The sequence below is a fragment of the Chlorocebus sabaeus genome, chromosome 8 (genome assembly GCF_047675955.1).
Source record: "Chlorocebus sabaeus isolate Y175 chromosome 8, mChlSab1.0.hap1, whole genome shotgun sequence".
Lineage (NCBI taxonomy): Eukaryota > Metazoa > Chordata > Mammalia > Primates > Cercopithecidae > Chlorocebus > Chlorocebus sabaeus.
The window spans coordinates 60,140,442-60,164,663 of NC_132911.1; the positions used below are offsets into that span (position 1 = coordinate 60,140,442).

Below are 24,222 nucleotides of genomic sequence, written 5' to 3' on the forward strand. Positions count from 1 at the left end.
ATCCAGTGGGTAAAGGCCAAGGATGCTGCTAAGTATCCTAGAATACACAGACAGAACAGCCCCCTAAAACAAATACTTTTCTGACTTGAAATGTCAGTAGTGTTGAGGTTGAGAAACCCTGTTGTAGAGAAGCAGATTCATTTATATCCATGGATATGTTTTCCTCTTTGCCTTGTCCTGTAGATCAGGCATCCCCAGCCCCTGGGCCATGGACTGGTACTGGTCTATGGCCTGTTAGGAACCGGGCCACACAGCAGGAGGTGAACAGTAGTTAAGGAAGCGTTACTGCCTGAGCTCTGCCTCCTGTCAGATCAGCGCCATAGTAGATTGTCACAGGGGCGCAAACCCCATTGTGAACTGCACCTGCGAGGGATCTAGGTTGTGTGCTCCTTGCGAAACAGTTTCATCCCGAAACCACTGGCCCCCACCCAACCCCCCTCTGTGGAAAATTGCCTTCCATGAAACCGGTCGCTGGTGCTAAAAAGGTTGGGGACCGCTGCTCTAGCTAACCTAGACTCCTGATGATTTCCCATCTATAGCTAATAAGCAGCAGAAGCTTATGGTGTGATACAACATTCCACTTCTTTTAGGTGTCTCGAGCTGAGTTTCACTTTTTGTAATTTCATAATAATTTCTATTTGGTTACATGCATTTAGATAAGCTGACAACTCTTAAAGTGGGACATAAATACACTATGATGTATATTTCTGAATATGGGTGACTGGATTGTTGATCATAGAAATCTGAATCTGGAAACAAAGTTGATGTTTAAGAACTCTCCTTGGTTGATTGGATATACATCATTCAGACTCTGCTTTGAATGTCCCCTTCTGGTCCTTTAAATGATCTATTTCCCTACCTTACATAAGTTTCCATGAGCTCATCTTGTTTTCATAGTGTTCCCTTTTATTGTTAAGAGAAACAAAACCAAAAAACCCCACTTGTTTCAGCAATGCCCTGTTGTGAAATTGCTCAACTAAGAGTTATGCAAATGGGGATGCGGCACGTGGTGGAGGCTTCTTGCAGCATGTTGATGGGGGACCAAGACCTGGTCTTGCCTCTTCCTCCTCCCCCAACTGGCTTCATTCCGGTCATACCAGCTCCTGCTGTGGCCCTCAGCTCATCCCAGGACCTTGACAGGGCCTGTTTCTTTCACCTCACACGGTAGCCCCAAGCTCTTAGGCTCCAGTAATCCTCCCAGCTTGGCCTCCAGTGTGCTGGGATTAGAGGTGTGAGCTCCCATGCGTGGCCCCTCTCTCAGTTCTTTACTCCCACAGACAATTAGAGTTTGAAGGACCTTAGGCCATGGGTTCAGATTATCTTATTTTGCTTCAAAATTTTAAAAACTTTTTAATTTTTCTATGTTATATACACATATATGTGTGTATATATGTTTTATACATAACTTGTATATGTTACTTTATAGTAAAATATATTATTTTTAAATATATACAACTTGTACATAGCATATATTATATGTAATGTATCCTATACATAACCTGTATGTTGTACATAAATATGTATACTGTTTACCTATTATACTATATATACATATGTAACTTGTCTATATGTTATGTATTATAATAAAATACATTGTATACTTGTATATATACATAATTTGTACACAATGGAAAACATTTTTAAAATTTTAGCCTAAGGGGAACTGAGCACAAAATCTAAGGGCCTCCAAACTCTGATTTTATACATATATAAAATTATATGTGTGTACATAAAATATACCTTTTAAATAAGCTATATGTGATGGGAAAATTAAAAATTTGCAAGGGCAAAACTAAAAATAGCTGTAGATGAGCATTGTGGTAGTTCAGCATATTTCTTTTCAGACTTTTTTTCTATTAATTTGTACCTTTTCCCCTCACAAAATGCTATCATGCTATATATACTGTTTTTACATTTTTCACTGAAATATATTGTGAATATCTTTTTATGTCAATAAATATATATGTATTATAATTTAATGGTCACATAGTATTCTTTTGTGTTGAGGTATCATGTTCTAGATCAACTTTCCAAAAGCCAATTACCAGAAGGACAATTTGATGATTTCTCAAATGTTACACTGTACTAGAATACTTGTTTCTTTTAACTACTTGAATATTATTTTTATTTTAAAAACTTTATGCATTTTTAATGTGCTTCTGCTAGTTCTTCAAATGACATGTCAACATTGTTTCTGCAATTAGAAAAAATAAAATTTAAATTTAAATTTATCAGCCTCAAAAAGAAATTGTAAGTGACCAAAGCATTTCCAACACATATGACATGCTTAAACTTTAGTTTCTGAGAAGGTGAAATTAGGATGTGTTAACCTGGCAGCTGTTTGCAAAACCATTTGAGATGAAAGGATAGAACCATCCTGAAATATGGAAGGCAAGTGTTCCTGTGCATAGGGATACCAGAAAGAAGCAGAAGACTTGAATCTCAAATGTAATAAAAGATGACATTAAGGTTGAAGGATTTTAAAAAATTAAAATCCTAAAAATGCATGGAGAGGCAAAGCAAGAAGTGAATTAAGAAACTACAGAAACAACCATATCTCACATTAAACTTAAGCTACTAATTACTAGTAACAGGTTAATATAGTCCTAAGAAGACTCAATAATCCTTAGCTTTTTAACAAATAGAACATTCGTCAAAAGGAAATCTTCAAAATCTTTTAAAACGATTATATATATATACACACACACATATATGTATGTATGTATATATATATATTGTGTGTGTGTGTGTGTGTGTATATATATATATATAATTTTTTTTTTTTTTTGAGATGGAGCCTCACTCTGTTGCCCAGCCTGGAGTGCAGTGGCGCCATCTTGGCTCACTGCAGCCTCCGCTTCCTGGGTTCAAGCAATTCTCCTGCCTCAGCTCCCAAGTAACTGGGAACACAAGCACGCACCGCCATGTCTGGCTAATTTTTGTATTTTTAGCAGAGACAGGGTTTCACCATGTTGGCCAGGCTCATCTCAAACTCCTAGCCTCAGGTGATCCTCCTGCCCCGGCCTCCCAAAGTGCTGGGATTACAGGCATGAGCCACTGCACCAGGCCTAAAACAATTATATTTGATTAAATATACTACTCAGATACTACACAGCCATAAAAAGGAATGAAAATCATGTCCTGGGCAGCAATACGGATGCAACTGGAAGCCATTATCCTAAGTGAATTAATGCAGGAACAGAAAACCAAATTGCAGGCTCTCTCTTATGAGTGGGAGCTAAGCATTGAATACATATGGATGTAAAGATGGGAGCAATAGACACGGGAGACGACTAAAGTGGCGGAGGGAGAAGGGGAGACATTCACTAAAAAACTATTGGGTGCTATGCTCTCTAACTGGATGTTGGGATCATCCGTACCCCAAACCTCAGCATCTTGCAATATACCCATGTAACAAACCTGCACACGTACTCCTGAACCTAAAATAAAAGTTGAAATTATTTTTAAAAAAGAATTATTATACTCTTAAGCTATGAAAGCACCACAGCTAATACAAACTGTTATAAACTTAAGCTGTTAAAACTATCCCATCTAATATGAAATTACATAAATGTGAATAATTAAAAGGTACAAATTTTGGTGAACTGATCATCTTGTAAGTTGAAAACCCTCACAGAACTGGCTTTGGTGATGTGAATTTTGAGAGCTGATCTGCATTTATTTAACTGCTGACCTATAATCTGGCAAACAAGCCTGTTTCTTTATAGTATTCCAAACAGTCCCACCATAAGTATTCTCTTGTATAGAGCTTCGTGTAGCCCCCAGTTATTTTCTTATAAGTAATTTATTTCAAGAAGTGGTCATGTTGGGTTAAGAAGTGCATGCATTCTAACGGACTTTAATATGTGCTGTCAAGTTAAAGATTGTATCACTTACCCTCTCATGCCAAGCCCAATGATTTCATTTTACGGAGAGGTAGTTAGAGTCCAGAGAAAAGAGTGGTTTTGTCGATAATTACAGGACTGTCAAGGCTGGACTCCACCGACAGGCTTCCTGAGTTCACCACTGTCTCATTGTCCTCTCCGCACTCCCTTTCAGGCAGAGCCACATTTCCCTTTCAGTTTCTCTGCTCTAGATGCCAATCTTCCAGGTATTTGACCCTCATCTACCTCTTTAATTGTCTTGCAATTCTTTTCTGGAAACATTCTAATAAATGCAGTGATTAAAACTGTACCCAGTGCTGCTACCCCTTCATGTCGTGGATGACTACATGACCCGTGGGTTTACCTACGGCTGTGCTTATGTCTTGTGGCAGACAATAAAGAAGGAGCTTCAGCCAGGCACAGTGGCTCACACTTGTAATTCCAGCACTTTGGGAGGCCAAGGTGGGTGGATCACAAGGTCAGGAGTTTGAGACCGGCCTGGCCAACATGGTGAAACCCCGTCTTACTAAAAGTACAAAAATTAGCCAGGCATGGTGGCAGGCACCTGTAGTCCTAGCTACTCAAGAGGCTGAGGCAGGAGAATTGCTTGAACCCAGAAGATGGAGGTTGTAGTGAGCCGAGATTACCCCATTGCACTCCAGCCTGGGCGATAGAGCGGGATCCGTCTCAAAAAAAAAAAAAGAAGGGGCTTCAAACCAGGTAAACACAGCAAACAGAAGATAAAATGTGTTGGATTTGAATCACAAAGGCATAAACAAAATTAATAAACAGGAAACCACTGAATATGTATATACAACCTTTGTCAATTAAATATTTTAAAATTTAAGGCTGGGTATGGTGGCTCATGCCTGTAATCCCAGAATTTTGGGAAGCCCAGGTGGGAGGATTGCTTGAGCCCAGGAGTTTGAGACCAGTCCTAGCAACATAGCAAGATCCTGTCTCTACAAAAAATAAAAAAATTGGGCAGGCATGGTGGCACATGCCTGTGGTCTCAGCTACTCGGGAGTCTGAGGTGGAGGGCTGAGGTGGGAGGATCACTGGATCCCGGGAGATTGAGGCTGCAGTGAACTGTGTTTGCACCACTGCACTCCAGCCTGGGCAACAGAGCGAGAGAAATTTTTTTCTTTGTTAAATTAAAAAAATGAATAAAATAGAGAAATCAGCCATACTGTATTATCTCTCTCTTTTTGGGGGATAGGGGACATTTTAGATTAATTTTGTATTGATAAAATTTGTATACCATAAAAGTCACCCCTTTAAAGTATCCAATTCAGTGGTTTTTAGACTTCTCTTAACATTGTATACTGTCACCACTTTTTCCAGAATCCACTGCATTTTATGTGTAGCAAATATATACACTGTAATTCAGCTGTGCAGAAAAAGAAAAACCACTTTAGATTTTGTGGCTATTCTCTTCTCAGCCTTCTGGATAGCAGCAGGTGAGAAAACAGCTTAAGTTTGCCAATAGGGTTTGAATCTTTTCCAATGTAGTCTGTCTTCCATCATGACTGTTTCTTCTTCTTGCCCGCTACTCCTTTCCAATCTGGCGTTTAGGTAGGTACAGGGTTGCTGCTGTGCTATTTGGTAGAAAGAAACCATAGATTCTCTCCATATTCTGTGTATGCCGTTCACCAGCCTGCTAAGATTTGACTGGGCACTGCTGATTTGAGGGATGTTAAATGCACATCCACCGTGCAAGTGCATGCAAGTGGGAAACTTGTGGATCCCCTGGAAACCCTGACAGGCAGAATGAGGGGAGCCCTGAGACAATATCTGGCTGTTTTATCTTGACACCCCTTTCCTCAGTGCTCAACCCTGCATGAGACATGAAGAGAAGAGCCAACTCCTTCCTCAGACCCAGAGACATCCCTCCCGTGTCAAGAGAAGTGCACCCTGTAACTGGCTAGCTGCTCTTAAGCCCATTTCCCACCTCCCCTTTCACAGTTGACCCTTAATAGTCAAAGTGGATGAAGGCTGGCAGGCACCTTGGACACAGGTTCTATCCCAATCTTTACTCTTTCCAACACTCCTTCAGATACCTCTTTCTCACTTCTCCTAAGTCATATCTTCCTCCCTTCTAGGGGGAGCCTGATGGCTCAACTTAGTCACAGACAGGAGCTGACACCTAACCACAGAAGCAGCTCTGTGGTGGAGGTGATGCCCACACCATGGACGCAAGCAGCTCCATGGGCCATGGTCATAGCCTGGAGGAGACGCCCACACCATAGAGGCAGCTCTGTGATCTGAGGGATCCCAGCACCAAAACAGCATTGCCTTAATTGCCCCCAAACACTGTTTCTATTACACATGACATTTAAACCTTAGGGAGTTATGTTCATAATGTTAGGTTGCCTAAAGAAAAAAACAGAAACAAAAGCAAACCGAAAAAGCCTTAAGTAGGGCCTTACATTGCAGGCTGGTCAGATAGAGAAAGCTGTGGTATGGAGCTTGGCCAGCCTGGGCTACCAGCTCACCAACTGTGCCCACCCTGGCTGCCGGGAGATTTTACTGAGGAAAAATATTGGAGAACATATGAAAATAATGACCATGGTATGTAAGGGAAAAAATCTTAGTTGTTTAAATAAAGACAGTCTGACTAGGTCCCTTTCAGTTGTCTCTCTTTTAAAAGTGATTTAGGTGCTGGGTGCAGTGGCTCACGCCTATAATCCCAGCACTTTGGGAGCCCGAGGCGGGTGTATCACCTGAGATTAGGAGTTGGAGACCAGCCTGGCCAACATGGTGAAACCCTGTCTCTACCAAAAATACAAAAATTAGCCAGGCATGGTGGCAGACGCCTGTAGTCCCCGCTACTTGCTACTCAGGAGGCTGAGGCGGGAGAATCGCTTGAAGCCAGGAGGCAAAGGTTGCAGTGAACCGAGATCATGCCACTGCACGCCAGCCTGGGCAACAGAGGGAGACTCCATCCTAAAAAAAAAAAAGAAAGAAAGAAAGAAACGGAATTTGGGAAAATTAACGCAAGACTGAGCTGCTTGAGTTGGGAATTAGTGGGGTTGGTGGTGGAGCTTAGTGCTAGTGCCCTCTCCAATTCTCTCCAACACTGCTGAGGCTGCCAACCAGGCTATTGTGTCTCCATGTCACTTTGATAAGCAGTTTGGAGAAAGCATTCAACTGTTCTGAAGACTATGTTTCTCTGATCTGAGTCTCCTTTCTGAAAGTAAAGTAAGAAGGACAATTAAAGCATATCTAAAGGTTTCTGTGTTGGTGGGCAAAGTAGATCTCTTGAGTTATAGAACTGATACTGGAATGCAAGTGTGTAGGGGACATACTTTTAGGGACAAATTCCTATAAATGATGCTTGAACCAGGCTTGGACCTAATTTGAAACTCAAGATCACTTTTGTTTCAGATAGGCACCACCCACCTCTATTTCCCCAGGCTTCCTTTCTCTTCCTGTTGTCTTTCTAAGCTCTCTAATTCAGAAAACTCTTGGAGTTGGAGCTCCCTCCATAGAGAGGCAGCAAGACTTTGCATCAGTAAAGAAGTACAGCTTTTAGGCTGTGCACGGTGGCTCATGCCTGTAATCCCAGCACTTTGGGAGGCTGACGCGGGAGGATCACCTGAAGTCAGGAGTTTGAGACCAGCCTGGCCAATATGGTGAAACCCTGTCTCTACTAAAAACACAAAAATTAGCCGGGTGTGTTGGTAGGCACCTGTAATCTCAGCTACTTGGGAGGCTGAGGCAGAAGAATTGCTTGAGCCCAGGAGGCAGAGTTTGCAGTGAGCCGAGATCACACCATTGTACTCCATCCTGGGTGACAGAGTGAGACTCCATCTCAAAAAACAAACAAACAAAAAAGAAGTGCAGCTTTTAGATAGAAGGAATAGGTTCTAGGTTCTACAGCACTGTAGGGTGACTATAATTAAACGCAATGTATTATATATTCCAAATAGCTGGAAGAGCAAATTTAGAATGTTTGCAACGTAAAGAAATAATAAATTAAAAATAATAAAAGCAACAAAAAGAGAAAAAGTGCAGCTTTGAAGCCAGACCAAGTTCCAGTCGTACCTGAGACCTTTGATTACTTAGCACAGGTTCATCTCTGGGTTTTACTTTCCTCATACACAAAGTACCAAGGACAAAGTAGGCACATACGTGTTTATCCCTTTTCTACCCCCACGTATTTTGTCTCTGACCCTCATAGACATTTATAGCTACTCTGTTTGCTTTAGATGTGTGACCAGCTGATATTGCAAAGTCAGGCAATAAACCCAGCAGTTGAGTTCAGCAATCCAACTCCATAGTCCTTACTTCACAATATGTTGTGAATTGTATAGTGTCTTCTTTAGGAATTTCAATAGAAAATTTCTATACAGGATCTTTTACTTCACAAGTGGACTTTAGAACTTAACCAACAAGGTGGTGGATGTCCTCTTAGATTTTTTTCCTGTGGACATTAAATATACATACATATATATGGGTTGTGTACATATATTAGGTTGGTGCAAAAGTAATTGGTAAAAACCGAAATTACTTTTGCATCAGCCTAATTTAAATATGTATATATAATTTTTTCAATCAGCAATTCTTGATTGTTTAAGAATGTCCAAATACACAAATCTATCTTTTTAACCCACTCATAATGTGTCACTTTGTTCTAACTTAAAGAACTAACCCCTCATGAGGACATCTAGATTGTCTCTACTGTAAGTCATGCTAGTGGGAACATCCTTGTGCCCCAGTGCAGTGTATCTAAAGAACAGATTTCAAGAAGTGGAATTCCAATGCAAGATTGCATCTTTGTTGAGCAGCTGGATAATGGTAAGGCATTGCTAGATTTTTACCAGAGGCGGTAACTAGGAGTTATAGTTTATCACCCTACCACCTCTGGTAAGAGTGATTTTATGAAACCAAAACCCTACTGCCTCTGGTAAGAGTGAGTTTTGTTTTGTTTTGTTGATGGAGTCTTGCTGTGTCACCCAGGCTGGAGTGCAGTGGCACGGTCTTGGCTTACTGCAACCTCTGCCTCCCAGGCTCAAGCGTTTCTCCTGCCTCAGGCTCCTGAAAAGCTGGGACTACAGGCAAGTGCCACCATGCCCGGCTAATTTTTGTATTTTTAGTAGAGACAGAGTTTCATCATGTTAGCCAGGCCGGTCTTGAACTCCTGACCTCAGATGATCTACCCGCCTCAGCTTCCCAAAGTTCTGGGATTACAGTTGTGAGCCACCACACCTGGCCAAGGTTAGAGTGATTTTTAAAAACGAAAAAATTACCCCAGAGTCTGGGAATAAAATAAAAGAGGGATTAAAATCACTCTTCTGATATTCTAAGGCTCTTAAATGAGGATGAGCCACCCCTAATGGGTATTCGTTCCAATGAAAGAAAGACTTTTTAGAAAGAGATATCTCCAGCCTCACATTTTCTGGATGGGTCAGTGGATGTTGCTTTGTAGTCAAAAGGCTGCCTGGCTGTTTGTGTCTCTTTAGACCATATTGTAGAACTTTTGCAATGAACAGCCTAGAGTTGTATTTGCATGTCAAAGCCTCAGTTACTATCTTGTTTTAACCAGAAGTCTCTACCCATAAAATATGTCTTTATTTACTGTTCAAAATATGGTTTTGAAGGCACTGCTGACTACATCATCCACAGCACTTGATATAAAGTGCATTATAAGCAAACTTGGAATTCCTGTTGGGGACACACATTCCCATCAGGAGCCTGGTCTGCTTCCTCTCTCCTGCTGTGACTCACGATGTCCCTGGCCCTTCCTGCCAGAACACCCAGGGCAAATGTGCAGGTCAGTTACAGCAGACCTGTTCCCCACAATGTTACCACATTCGCATTCTTCTCATTGCCTTGGCTCTGGTTTTCTGGTTTTATTTTATTAACTTCATTATTGACTCTTTAGTGGTAAAACATTTTAAAGCTTTTTTCTCTGAGAAAGAGATAGCCTGTAAAAATAATCTGTTTGGCATTGTTAATAAATAGATGAAACATGCATTTCAAAATAGCCATTGTATGGCAAAGTGGTAAGAGCCCAGGCTGTAGACCTAGCTTCTGACTTAGACTTGAGAACGCATTCCTGTGTGAGTCCTAGCCCCACCTCTCCCAGCTGTGCTGTGCGCCAGCCATGTAACCTTTCTGAGCCTCAGTTTTCTCCTCTGTAAAGTCATCTGGCCATATGGTTTCTTCAAGGATTAAATGAGATGCTCAGTACATTGTAAATGTGTAATAGAAGAATACTAAGGTGGAAATCATTGTAAAGTGTAGCTCATATCACTTGGAACATGTAACCACTCTCAGTTTTTGTCAGGAGTATATCGTATTTTCTACATTTCTGGTACTTTCATACAGCATAAGGAATTGCAAGAGCTGTTCTGAGTTTGGGTTGCTCATCCCCATGTCACATGGAGGACCTCTCTGGAGGCAGAGTATCTGAATGGGGGACCCCACACACTTTGTGAGCAGAGATCGGCGCTGCCTGAGCAGTGAGGCCATGCTAACTCTCCACATGGCTTTAATATTTTTCATTTATAGTACATTCATTTGATGTTAAATTATCCATGACAATGGCAGGGAGAAAATAAGCATAAATAAATGACCATCTATCGATCTTCCTGTCTTGGATGTCGCCACCCCACCCACATCCACCCGCTTTTTGTTTCCATCCTTCCTCTTCCCAAGACCACTGCCCTTGTACGATCGCCTCCATCTTTTCCTCTGTCCCCTTTGGAGGGTAGGGGATGGATTTCCTTACAGTAGCTCACTATCCCCCAAACACTTCCTACAGAGTTTCTGCTCAGAAATAGAGATCTCAACATGTCATTTCACAGCTAGAAAAATGTTCTGCCAATCCCAGCTACTCCAGAAGCTGAGGCAGGAGGATCCCTTGAGTTCAGGAGTTCGAGACCAGCCTGGACAACACAGGAAGACCCCCCTCTCCCCTTCTCAAAAGAAAAAGAAGATAAAGGAAGGAAGGAAAAGAACAGAAAAGGAAAAGGAAAACGTTCCGAGGCTCCCTGCTGAATGCAGTAAAGCCAGCACTACCTGGCATGCCACCTCAGTTAGCCTCCAGCCACGCGCTTTGCTAACGCATCCCCTGCCTTCCTGTGCACGACTGGGGTTTCTACCATCTTGATTTTTTTTTTTTTTTTTTTTTTTTGGCGTACAGTTGTCCATCATATCCTCTTATTTTCTACCCTTCAACTTTTATTTTGACAATTTCAAATCTACAGAAAAAGAGATCACTTTCTTTAGAATCACTAATTTTAAAGATATTTTGATACATTTGTCCCTTCCTTTTCTCCCTTCTCATTTTGGCTGAAGTGTTGAAAGTTGCAGACACCATGACCCCTTACCCCCACCCGCCTCAGTTGCATCTGATGCACACTGGATGTTCTCCTGAATAACTACAGTACCATCATATTGCGCTTACAAAACACAACAATGGTTCCCTGATATCATAATCTCATGAGTAAGTCAATTTCAACTTCCCCAGTTGTCACGTATCACAGCTGTGTGTCCCCCGCAAGCCCCCAAGATTCCATCAAGGTTAGTACCTTGTCTCTTGGGTCTTCTCTGATATGGAATGGTTCCATCCCTCCCTCTAGCTGGAGTATCCAGGCAAGTTTTCTGTAGAAATTGGCACATTATGAGTTTTTCTGATTATCTTGTTCCTCTCTTCCCTGTATTTCCCATAAACTAGAAGTTATTTTAGAGGTTTCTGTCTGTTTGAGAACAACAGACCCAGGTGGGTTTTGCCTCCTTTCCTTCTCCTCTCTCACCGTAGTCAGGAGGGGTATTGATGGGCATGTGGGAGTCCCAAGCCCACCAGCCACAGCTCCTCCATCCTTTCTTTTTATTTTTTTAGACCGAGTCTGGCTCTGTCACCCAGGCTGGAGTGCAGTGGTGTGATCTCTGCTCACTGCAACCTCTGCCTCCTGGGTTCAAGTGATTCTCCTGCCTCAGCCTCCGGAGTAGCTGGGACTACCGGCGCCCATCACCATGCCGGCTAATTTTTTGTATTTTTAGTAGAGACTGGGTTTCACGATGTTGACCAGGCTGGTCCCGAACTCCTGACCTCACGATCTGCCCACCTCGGCCTCCCAAAGTGCGTTTATTCTTACTCTTTGAGCACCTGCGTGGAGCGGGGCTGTTTTAGGTTCTGGGGGTACTGCAGTGAGCAAAGTAGAGGGAAGCTGTCCCAGTCAGCTTAGATGCTAGCTTAGGGAGCTGACCCTAAATAAACTGATACGTGATGGAATGTGGGTGGTAACTAGACAAGAGTGAGACCTGTCTGGGGCGATAACATTCCTGTAGGATCTGAGAGAGAGAGAGAGAGAGAGAGAGAGAGAGAGAGAGAGAGAGAGAGAGATGGAGCGAGGGGACGCTGGAGCAAGCAACCAGGGCAGGGGAACCGCAGGGACGCGGTGGGGCAGCGCCGCCCGCCCGGGCGTGCTGGGGAATTCCCTGTGCCCTGGTTGCAGCGCAGCTTGGTCAGGAGCTGGATCGAGCGGCCCGGTGCTCTGTGGTTTGGCTGCATCCATGCAGGGCTCCTGCCCGGGAGCTCACGGTGTGTGCAGGGTCCTCTCGCTGCTATTAACGTATTTGCCCATTTATAAAGCATGATTTTAAGGGATGATGAGTTAAACACCGCTTTTTCGGGGAGGGTGGCGGGGCGTGGGAGGGATGAGACTGGTGAAAAAAGAACTCCCATACTTAACTTAGAGATCAACTCTAAACCCATGGCCGTTTCAGAAACTTTAGCCTATGAAAAAAATGTGCTGTTTTGAATCAAAGAAGTACTTGCTTCCCCTTTATTTTGGGAACTGCAGCTCGCTAGTTTCAGAAAGAGGTGTGGCTGCTCTTTAGAGGCTTCATACCTCAACTAATGAAATGATAAACAAGTTGAAGTTCCTGGACCAACTGGAAGCCTTCAGGACAACGCACGTGGCAGCGCTGTGGGAGAGAGAGGGCCGAGTTCCCAGAAGAGCTCTTGAGGTTTCTTAGCACAATTCCTCCCCGACGAGGTATTGCCTAATCACACCACCTCTCCCCCTTCCCCAAACTCCTGTCATCTCTCCTTCCTGTAGACTTAACTCTAAGCCCTAGGCCGTGAGCACAGATTTGGCAGTGCTTCAGAATTACACATCACATGGGGAGCACCATGCTCCCACTGTGCCCCAAAAGAGCTTCCCGGACAGTGTCCAGAGAATCTATTCGGTGAGAACCACCTTCTAATGAAGTTCATGAGATTTTTCTTTTTTTTTTTTTTTTCTTTTCTTTCTTTTTTTTTTTTTTTTTTGAGGCGGAATCTTGCTCTGTCACCCAGGCTGGATTGCAGTGGTGTGATCTTGGCTCACTGCAACCTCCACCTCCCGGGTTCAAGCAATTCTCCTGCCTCAGCCTCCTGAGTAGCTGGGACTACAGGTGCGCACCACCCCGCCCAGCTAATTTTTGTATTTTTAGTAGAGACAGGGTTTCACCATGTTGGCCAGGATGGTCTCTATCTCTTGACCTTGTGATCCGCCCGCCTGGGCCTCACAAGGTGCTGGGATTACAGGCGTGAGCCACCGCGCCCGGCTGTTTTGTTTTTAGTGCATAGATTTGACCCCAAGGCTATACTATAAGACAAGACCTGTGTCTGATTCAAATGTTCAAAATGGTAATTTTTGCCGTCCCCAGAGTGCGTGTGTAGTGCTCAGCCGTCCTGTGTTAATGGAATCACTGGATGACAGAGTTGGTGTTTAGATATGCACCATGTGTCGTTCTGCACTGGTCAGGCACTAGCCCCCTTCTTGCCATGGTGGCGTTCCTCCACAGTCCTAGCATGGCTTGCAGAGGCCATCATTTTGCTTTTACCTCTGCTAGTACTCCTGGTTTCCTGACTCGGGTAGCTTACTGGGTAGCCCTACTGGATTTGATCATCTGAATGTTTTCATAAGCATCTTCTCTTCCGTAACTGTGTTTCTTCATTTCATTTCTAGTCTTGATGAAAGTCAGGCCATCTTCCTAGGCCCCTAGCTATGTTTAGCTGGAACCGGGTTCTATAGATTCTAGCTCTTCATCACCTGCCCTTGAAGCCTCAAGGCCCCCCACCCCACTCCACCTTGCACACTGCAGATCGGATGTGTCACTTGTCTTCAGGGTAAAAAATCAACCACCCAGCATCGCATCCAGCATGTGCCTCCCTCTCTGGCCCTGACTCCTGACCTTCCCTACCTGCTCCTTGACTACAGTGTTTACTGTTGTAGATAGAGCTCATTTTCTGGAGAGATCAGGTTGATCTAGCTCTCGGAAGGGGCCGTGTTATCTTGAGCTCATGGTGGTTGCATATGAAGTTTCTTCTTCCTGGAATCTCTTTGCTGACTTTGCCACCTGGCTGCCATCCCTCCCATTTCAACTGACAGAGCATTTCCTTTAGGAAGCTTTCCCTGACCACCTCCTTTTCCTCTTGCCTGAATTACATGTCCTTTCTTAGATCCTGTGGGTCTTCTGTCATCGAGTCTTTACACATCTTTGCCACAAGAATACGAACAGAGTTAGAGCTGAATTTTGTCTGGGTGATGGAAAATTAATGCTCAATAAATATTTGTTGAGTGAACTAATGGACAGGCAAACCTATTTGGGAATAGTATTCACATTTGAGTGTATTAATCTATATATGATAAAGAATAAAAGTATTTTTTTCTACTCTTCTTTAATAGAGAGATTTTGATGACTTGAAGCAGTTCTGGAATGGTAAAACAATGTTGTTGCTTTTATATTTCAACAGGAAATATGGGATGTATAAAATCAAAAGGGAAAGACAGCTTGAATGACGATGGAGTAGATTTGAAGACTCAACCAGTACGTAATACTGAAAGAACTATTTATGTGAGAGATCCAACGTCCAATAAACAGCAAAGGCCAGTAAGTAGATAGTCTCAGGGGAGAATTCCCACAGCAAGATCAAAGCATGGCTGCATAATTTAAACACCAATCTGTAATATGTGCATGCAAAAAAATCCCACTGATTACTTGGTCCTCAAATAATTTTTGATATGCTTTGCAACTTAATCCTTTGAAGAACGTATAAACATTTTAGGGAAAACTAGGCCACTCATTGTGCAACAAAGGGGCCTTTGGTCACATTCTTATGTGTGAAGAAAGCCATCTTTCATGTTACTGGTGCAAAGACCCCACTATATATGTATGGGTTTGTGTGACTCAAGATACGTAGTGAGAGGCCGGGCGTGGTGTCTCACGCTTGTAATCCCAGCACTTTGGGAGACTGAGGTGGGCGGATCACTAGGTTAGGAGTTTGAGACCATCCTGGCCAACACAGCGAAACCCTGTCTCTACTAAAAATACAAAAATTAGCTGTACATGGTGGCGGGCATCTGTAATCCCAGCTACTCGGGAGGCTGGGGCAGGATAATCGCTTGAACATGGGAGGCAGAGGTTGCAGTGAGCCAAGATAATAGCACCACTGCACTCCAGCCTGGGTGACAGAACAAGACTCTGTCTCAAAAAAAAAAAAAAAAAAAAAGATATGTAGTGAGATTAGCTCAGTGGTTTAGAAGCAAAAGGAAATGCGGGATGCAAGTCAGATACTAAAATAGGAACTAATGTGTCTTTTGTTGTATCATACATTATCCTGTGTTGTCATTTCTTCAGTTAATTCAAAATAGTACAGATCCTGAAGTTGTCATCTTTTATTTTAGTGAATTAAAATATTAAGGAAAAACACCTCTAATTCTGCCCCCTAACCTTAGAGAAATAGCTGGACTAGAAATATTTTATGAGTGATGTGCTATTTGGTGTATTTTGGAAATACTTGGCAGAGAAAGAACTAACATCGCATTTTATGGAAAGGAAAAACAGAACTTTGAACAACTATAATCTGAAATCTACTTCATTTCAAAGCTTATATCCTTTATATATGTATTCTCTCACTCTATACTTATATATTGCCCATAGCCTGCTTTCTATGGAATTCTGCAGCATTTAAGCTGGAAACAGCTTATTCCAGATTAGCCCAAATGCCATTATTAAGAATTTCTGGGCCAGGCTTGGTGGTTCATGCCTGTACTTTGGGGGGTCACGAGGTCAGGAGTTTGAGACCAGCCTGGCCAACATGGTGAAACTAAAAGTACAAAAATTAGCCGGGCGTGGTGGTGCACGCCTGTAGTCCCAGCTACTCAGGGGACTGAGGCGGAAGAGTCGCTTGAACCTGGAAGGCAGAGGTTGCAGTGAGCTGAGATCGCGACACTACACTCCAGCCTGGGTGACAGAGTGAGACTCTTTCTTTAAAAAAAAAAAAAGCATTTTTATAGTTTCTCTAGTCTGACATGTATTTAAATGCTCGGGTGTTTTAGAAATATGTTCCCATTATCAAGGCTTTCTGCCTGCCCTCCCCTTACTATGTCTCCATTATCCTGAAGGTAGGAAATATCTTTCATGTATCAAAGTCACATGTCATTGTTGAGACGAAGAAATCAACATCGGTCTTCTTAAGAAATGGAGATAGGCCAGGCAGAGTGGCTCATGCTGTAATCCCAGCACTTTGGGAGGCCGAGGCGGGTGGATCACCTAAGGTCAGGAGTTCAAAACCAGCCTGGTCAATATGGTGAAACCCCGTCTCTACTAAAAATACAAAAATTAGCTGGGCATGGTGGCACATGCCTGTAATCCCAGCTACTGAGGAGGCTGAGGCAGGAGAATTGTTTGAACCAGGACCGGGGAGGCAGAGGTTGCAGTGAGCCAAGATTGCACCACTACACTCCAGCCTGTGCTACAGAGCAAGAGTCTCCAAAAAAAAAAAAAAAAAAAAAAAGGAAGTGGAGATAAAGAGTGGATGTATCAATGTATCATGCTCTTAAGTTATCAATCATACATGATGTTTCTGGATAAATTAGCATTGTAATTTTATGTATAGAAAATACATGTGCTTAAAGTATATAAGAATAATACATTTAAATGTGTGATAAATATAAATATAAAATTTAAAAACTTATTACAGGCAGTGAAAAGAGATTACATAAGTATATACAGATATCAAACCGTATAATATATAAATATGACTAATAGTAAAATAAGAGAAATTAGAGTCACAAAGTTTTCTTATAGACATCAGAGTTCTCAAAAAAGGATCTGATTTTTCTCATACCATATGCCATAGATTTTATATGTTTTAAAACACAAGTTTTTTTCATTTTGCCTCTATTTATTTATTTATTTATTTATTTATTTATTTAGAGGCAGAGATTTGCTCTTGTTGCCCAGGCTGGAGTACAATGGCACCATCTCAGCTCACTGCAACCTCCTCCTGAGTTCAAGAGATTCTCCTGCCTCAGCTTCCCGAGTAGCTGGGAGTACAGGCATGCACCACCACACCTGGCTAATTTTTGTATTTTTAGTAGAGACAGGGTTTCACCATGTTGGCCAGGCTGGTCTTGAACTCCTGACCTCAGGTGATCTACCCACCTTGGCCTCTCAAAGTGTTGAGATTACAGGTGTGAGCCACCGCGCCTAGCCTGTTTTTTGTTTTTAAATGAACAAAGATGTCCTTTATTCAGAAAAGTTGAGGAGAATAGTGTACAAACCCATGCACCATTTTTTCCTCTTGTTCAAAGTAAAGGGGATTAAAAATCAAGTTTGAAAGCAGAAGTAGTAACTATGCTTGAAGTCTTTCAATTCCCTCCTGTATACCATAAGTATTTCAGTTTTTCCCTTCTGTGGTCACAGATGCCCTCGCCTCATGAGCCAGTTAGCTTGGCCTTATTCCATGGCCATAACCAACACTCTCAGCCCTGGCCAGATAGGCCAAACTGCATGCTGTGGATTGATTAAAAAGGGAATCTGATGAGAAGGTGAGGTAGAGTTGATGCAAATTCAACAGCATCTAAAAAAAGCCATTTTAAGGAAAAATCTAGAGCAGTAGTATATGTGTTGCATATATGTGTTTTGGTATTATAAAAAGCATGTTAAAATGTTTGTAAGTTAAGGGCTTTTTGAGATTTGAAAAATCAGCTTGCTGCTTTTAAAATGATGTAATTAGTTTCTAGTTTTCTAGTTATTTCCTCTAAATCACATAAAATTGATCATATATCCAAATTATGCAAATCTGAATGACTAAAAAATCAACATAAATCTTCCTGACATAAACATTTGAAGGATAGTATGCAGCCATGGGTTTTTCTGGTACCACAATGTAGTAATTTTCCCTGCCTCACTGAACTGGAGATTTTATGGGCTTTCATCAGAAATTTAAATTTCAGTACAAACTGTTTTGGTCTCATTCTATGAAGCCACTTTAATCAAAGAGAAACAGAAAAGTTACATGGCTTGTGGTATAGGCCTCTAACAGCATCTATCTTACAAGAGGCCCAGAGGCCTCACAGAGCCTCACGCGGCACTGTGAGAAAAAGGAATTTGATTTTAAAGGTAATTGAGGTGGACTGTTGTGCCACCAAATCCTTTCCAATAACTCACCTCCCCACTGAAATAACAGGGGATGCCATCTGTCCCTGCGATGGAGTCAGGGTCAGCCCAAGAAAGCCTGGATGGGATGGGACTTGCTCTCAGCCTCCAGGGACAGAGCCCTGACTATGCAATTTTATATAGCTGAGGAAGCCTTGGATGGGCAGTCCCGGGCTGGGACGGCAACTCCACCAAGTCATCAGGGTCCCACCACTTCCGTCTCCATCCTCCTGCTGCTGATTATTTGGTTTCTATGTGAAGACTCCAGCCTTCGCTTGTTTCTAGGGGGAGAGAAAGAGGCAAGGGAAAAGGGGAGCTGACAGCGAAGCCCTGCCCAACTGATCTGCGGACCAAAACTCCCTCCGCCTTCTGCCCAGGGCTAGAGAGTTTGGAAGCACACTCATTGAGCTGGGCAAACTGCCACCCCAAATAATATTAGGGTTCTGTCACCGAATAAGAGGAGGAGCTAGGATGAGGTGAGCTCCTAGCAGCCCCTGCCCAGAACCTTGCTCCCTTCCTGCCACCCACAGCAAGTGGTAAAGAGCCCTGTCACTGGCCGAGCAGGGCAGGATGCACCTCGACAGGTTTTTCCCTCTGTGCTCCTGTTCTTTCTAACTTAATAAATGAGCCCATCCTAACAGCATCTGCTACTGTTACAAAAATCGTATATGCAACATGAATGTGAGTAAGAAAAGCTAACCAGTGTTTTTTTTTTTTTTCTAACAAATATTCTCTCATAGGTTCCAGAATCTCAGCTTTTACCTGGACAGAGGTTTCAAGCTAAAGGTATGGTTTCATAGCAACATAGTTAAATTTTTTTTTCTTTACTATTAGACCTTCTATAAAGTGATTGTCCTAAATGTTTTATTTTTTTATTGTGGGACGTATATAACATAAAAATTTACCCTCATAACTATTTTTAAGTATACATTTCTGTGGCATTTTGTACATTCACATTGTTGTACAACCAGTACCACCCCCCATCTCCAGAACGCATCTTCTCAAACTGAAACTCCGTACCCATTAAACAATAAGTCCCCATTGCCTCCTCTCCCAGCCGCTGACAACCTCCGCTTTTTGTGTCTTTCTGAATTTCACTACTCTAGGTACCTCCTAGAAGTGGAATCATACAGTAACTGACCTTTTGTGTTTGGATTATTTCACTTAGTGTGATATCCTCAAGGTTCATCCATGCTGTAGAAAGTGTTAGAGTTTATTTCCTTCTAAGGGTGAATATTTCCTTGTAAGTATATGCCCTGGCCAGGTGCGGTGGCTCACACCTGTAATCCCAGCACTTTGGGAGTCCAAGGCAGGTGGATCACCTGCAGTCAGGAGTTTGAGACCAGCCTGGTCAACATGGTGAAACCCCATCTCTACTAAAAACACAAAAAATTAGCCGGGTGTGGTAGTGGGCACCTGTAATCCCAGCTACTGAGGAGGCTGAGGCAGGAGAATCACTTGAACCCAGGAGGTGGAAGTTGCAGTGAACTGAGATTGCACCATTGCACTCCAGCTTGGGTGACAAGACTGAGAGTCCATCTCCAAAAAAAAAAAAAAAAAATGCCCCATGATGTTTATCCATTCCTCCATCAAGGGACGTTTGCATTATTTCCACATCTTGGCTATTTGAAATAATCCTGCTGTGAACATGGGTGTATCATTTCTTAAATATAGAGTTATATTATAGTTTTAGTTTTAAGTGATTTGCAATAATGAATACTGGACACAGTGTATACAGCAAGCTACTCTCTGTGGGCGTGCAGACCCTGAGCCCACTAGGCGGGAAGCACACGTCCTTCTTCCAGTCGCCCCTCTCTTAGTGCTTCCTCTCATCCTTTATGCCCCATGAGGTTTGTTAAAATGCTTCTGCTGATGGATTCCTACAGATGTTCTCTTGTGTTCGTCTTTAGATCCAGAGGAACAAGGAGACATTGTGGTAGCCTTGTACCCGTATGATGGCATCCACCCAGACGACTTGTCTTTCAAGAAAGGAGAGAAGATGAAAGTCCTGGAGGAGTAAGTGCTCTCAAGCATGCCACGGCTGCTCCTTTCCTTAGGCCACTGAACCCTGCAGGCTGTCCCCTTGTCTTGCTTCTGGTGCTACAGCCATAGCCTAGCTCCCTTCCTGTAATGGGCATGAGGCCTCCTTGCTATCCACAGGGAGTGGGCAGTGGAAGGAATAGAGCCAAAGGGATTTTCCTTTTAAGTCCGTCTGTGAGCACTCTTCAGGGGGTTTCCCTTTGAAGACAGATGCTGGTTTTTCTTTAAAGCAATTTTTTTTTAGATGGGATCTCTCTCTGTCATCCAGACTAGAATGCAGTGGCGTGATCATAGCTCACTGCAGCCTTGAACTCTTAGGCTCAAGCAATCCTCTCACCTTAACCTCCTGAGAAGCTAGGACTACAGGCATGTGCCACCATGCCTGGCTAATTTTTAAAATTTTTGTAAAGATGGGACTTGATATGTTGCCCAGGCTGGTCTTGAACTCCTGCTGTCAAGCAATTCTCCTGCCTTGGCCTCCCAAAGTGCTGAGATTACAGGTGTGAGCCACCACACCTAGCCTGGTTTCTTTCTTTATCCACTCTTGCCACCTTAAGAAATTTGGGTCTGTGTGGCCCATGCATGATATTTGAAATGGCACTTTTCTTTTGTTATATTACTCATGTTTAGACTGGGTTCATGGGCCCAGCCTAGTTTGAGTTCTAAGGGTGCTGAGCTACAGCAGCCGTGTTGGAAAATTCTCGACTCAGCAGCCACCATGCTTTTGTGAGGATGCCTGAGTGTCATCATCTCCTCGACCCCCTCTTGCTGACTCAGACATGTGGCAGTGTCAGACCATAGGCATGCAGGACAGTGCTCAGAATAAGAAACTCCAGTTGCTTTAATTCTAGCTTGTTTTTCTTACTAATCTTGCATTAAATGTCGTTATGACCTGCCAAATAGGGTGTGAGAGGGAGACCCCCTTATTAAGGACAAGGTGTTCCGTGGTTGACAGCAATGTTGCTTATGGGTTGAACATGAACTTTAAGCCTGATCCTGGCCCTGCCACTTGATAACTGTATGACCTTGACAAGACCGTTAAACTTTTGTACCTTGGTTTCTTTACTTATAAAATGGAAATGACAGTACCTAGATCATGGGGTTGATGTGAGCATGATGCACGTGTATAAACATAACATAACCAAAGGGGAGGCAGAGCTTAGTATTAGTTCTAGTTGTCTTCATGACTTACAGACAAGGATCCTGTCTGTGTGTGGAATTTATAGAGCAATGCAGTTAAGGCTCAAAGGGACCCATTCCTTCCCCCATTACTGGCTTACCTGCTTGCTTCTTCCAGTGCTGGTCCCTTCCTCCTCCCTGGCTCCATGCCTGCCTTTCTGCTGAGGACTCAAGCATGGTGATGAGGCTCACTTGCTTGGAATTGTCTTATGGTTTTCTTTTTTTCATGGTGTCCTTCTCTATGATAACTACATGTTTGAACAAAGGAGTTTATAATGCATGAACTATGAACCAGTATTCCCTTGACTGTCATTTCTATAAGGCTTTGAAAGCATTTCTTAGCTATCCTGGGGCAAGTTACAAACCTTTTGCTTCTGTGAGATGGGAGCCATTTGTACCAACTCTTCTTTGTGCACCCCTGATCACAGTGACGCATGCTTTAGTTGTAAGTCTGTTTTCCATTGCTTCTGTCTCTAAACATATTTTAATTCCATCATGAAGAGTGAATTTTCCCACTGGATTCTGGGGTTCCAGAGATGTTCTCCACCCACCTTCACCCTCCTAAACAAACATCTTGAGACAATTGCTATTGTAGCTGTTGAGTCTTGGATATAAACACTTTTTTCCTTTTATTTTTGGTTGACATGGAATAATTATATGCAGCCATGGGATACAGAGTGATATTTTGATACATGTATGCAGTGTGTACGGATCAAATCAGCATAATTAGCATATCCATCACCTTGAACATTTATTATTTCTTTGTGTTGTGAACATTCAAAACCCTCACTCCCGGCTTCTTTTCTTTCTCTCTCTCTTTTTGATAGCTTTATTGAGAATTCACAATACCACACAATTCACCCATTTAAAGTGTACAATTCAGTGATTTTTTTAGTGTAGTCACAGAATTGTGCAACCATCACCACAATCCATTGTAGACACTTTAAATACCCCAAGAGGAAACCCTGGACTCCTTAGCTGTCACTCCTACTCTCCCATTCTCTCCAGCCCTAGGAAACTACAAATCTACTTTTTATCTCTGAAGACTGACCTATTCTGGATATTTCACACACATGGAATCATATAATATGTGGTCCTTTGTGGCTGCCTTCTTTTATTTAGCATAATGTTTTCAAAGTTCGTCCCTGTTGTAGCATCTCTCAGCACTCCGTTCCTTTCACTGCTGAGTAATATTCCACTGGACGGATATTCCAGATTTTGTCCATTCATCAGTTGATAGGCATTTTGGTTGTTTCTACTTTTTGCTTTTACAAATAATGATGCTTTGAACATTCATGTACAGGTTTTTGTGTGGATGTTATGGTGTCATCTTTCTTGGGTATAGGTCAAGGAGTGTAATTGCTGGGTCCTGTGGTAACTCCATGTTTTCTTTATTTTTAATTTTTTAATTGATACATAGTATCTGTACATAAATACATATTTATGGGATATCTGATATTTTGATACATGCATGGAATATGTGATCTTCTAGCTTCTTTTTGATGCGTATTTCTATTCTAGGCATGGAGAATGGTGGAAAGCAAAGTCCCTTTTAACAAAAAAAGAAGGCTTCATCCCCAGCAACTATGTGGCCAAACTCAACACCTTAGAAACAGAAGAGTGAGTCCTCATGTGTTGTCATCTTGGTGGCTTTGTTTGCCACATTGGATTTCTTGTTAATATTCTTCACCTTTTTCTTGCTCTGGAACATAATATGCACGAAATGTTGAAATGTCTTCACAGGTGGTTTTTCAAGGATATAACCAGGAAGGACGCAGAAAGGCAGCTTTTGGCACCAGGAAATAGCGCTGGAGCTTTCCTTATTAGAGAAAGTGAAACATTAAAAGGTAGGAAATGGTTCAAGGCCTCTTTTAAAACACTATTTAGGAAATTATTTTTAGAAACTATTCTAGAATTACTCAAGGGGAAAAAAGGATATAGTATGCTCTGGTAGTAAAAGTTTTATAGTTTGATAAAAAATAACAAACTCCAATCATTAGTTGTGCTACCAAAAGTAATATAGTTGAGTGTGGTGGCTCACACCTGTAATCCTAACATTTTGGGAGGCCAAGGCAGGAGGATCACTTGAGTCCAGTAGTTGGAGACCAGCCTGGGCAACATAGCAAGACCCCATCTCTACAAGAAATAAAAAACTAGTCAGGCCTGGCAGTGCATGCCTATAGTCCCAGCTACTCTGGAGGCTGAGGTAGGAAGATCACCTGAACCCAGGGAAAGTAGGCTTCAGTGAGCTGTGATCATGCCATTGCACTCCTAGCTAGCCTGAGTGACAGAGTGAGGCACTGTCTCAAAAAAAAAAGAAAAGAAAAAAGTATCGTAGAAAGCACACATGATTGTGGCCAGTTCTTACCATGCTTTGTTTGCTGAGCCTTTTGCATTATTATTTAGAATAAATCCTGAAATTTTAAGACAAAGAAAATTAGGCTGGGCATGGTGGCTCAGGCCTGTAATCCCAATGCTTTGGGAGGCTGAGACATGAGAATCACTTGAACCCAGCAGTTTGATACCAGCCTGGGCAACATAGCAAGAGCCTGTCTCTATAAGAAATTTAAAAATTAGCCAGGTGTGGTGGTGCATGATTGTAGTCTCAGCTACTTCAGAGGTTGGGGTAGAAAGATCATTTGAACCCAGGAGGTCAAGGCGGCAGTTAGCTATGATT

At 42.5% G+C, this 24,222-nt stretch overlaps 1 protein-coding gene across 2 annotated transcripts in view; it reads left to right on the plus strand.

Moving 5' to 3' along the window:
- The window catches only part of LYN (LYN proto-oncogene, Src family tyrosine kinase), a 137,680-nt gene that overhangs the window by 50,432 nt on the left and 63,026 nt on the right, over positions 1-24,222 (plus strand). Inside the window, exons 2-6 of one of the 2 annotated variants that reach the window (XM_008000679.3) lie at positions 14,638-14,774; positions 19,067-19,112; positions 20,237-20,342; positions 23,067-23,165; positions 23,289-23,392. In XM_008000679.3, the coding sequence (XP_007998870.1) occupies positions 14,643-14,774; positions 19,067-19,112; positions 20,237-20,342; positions 23,067-23,165; positions 23,289-23,392 (487 nt within the window). In that variant the 5' untranslated portion in view covers positions 14,638-14,642. The remainder of the gene's footprint in view (positions 1-14,637; positions 14,775-19,066; positions 19,113-20,236; positions 20,343-23,066; positions 23,166-23,288; positions 23,393-24,222) is intronic. The other variant, XM_008000680.3, reaches the window with a different exon arrangement.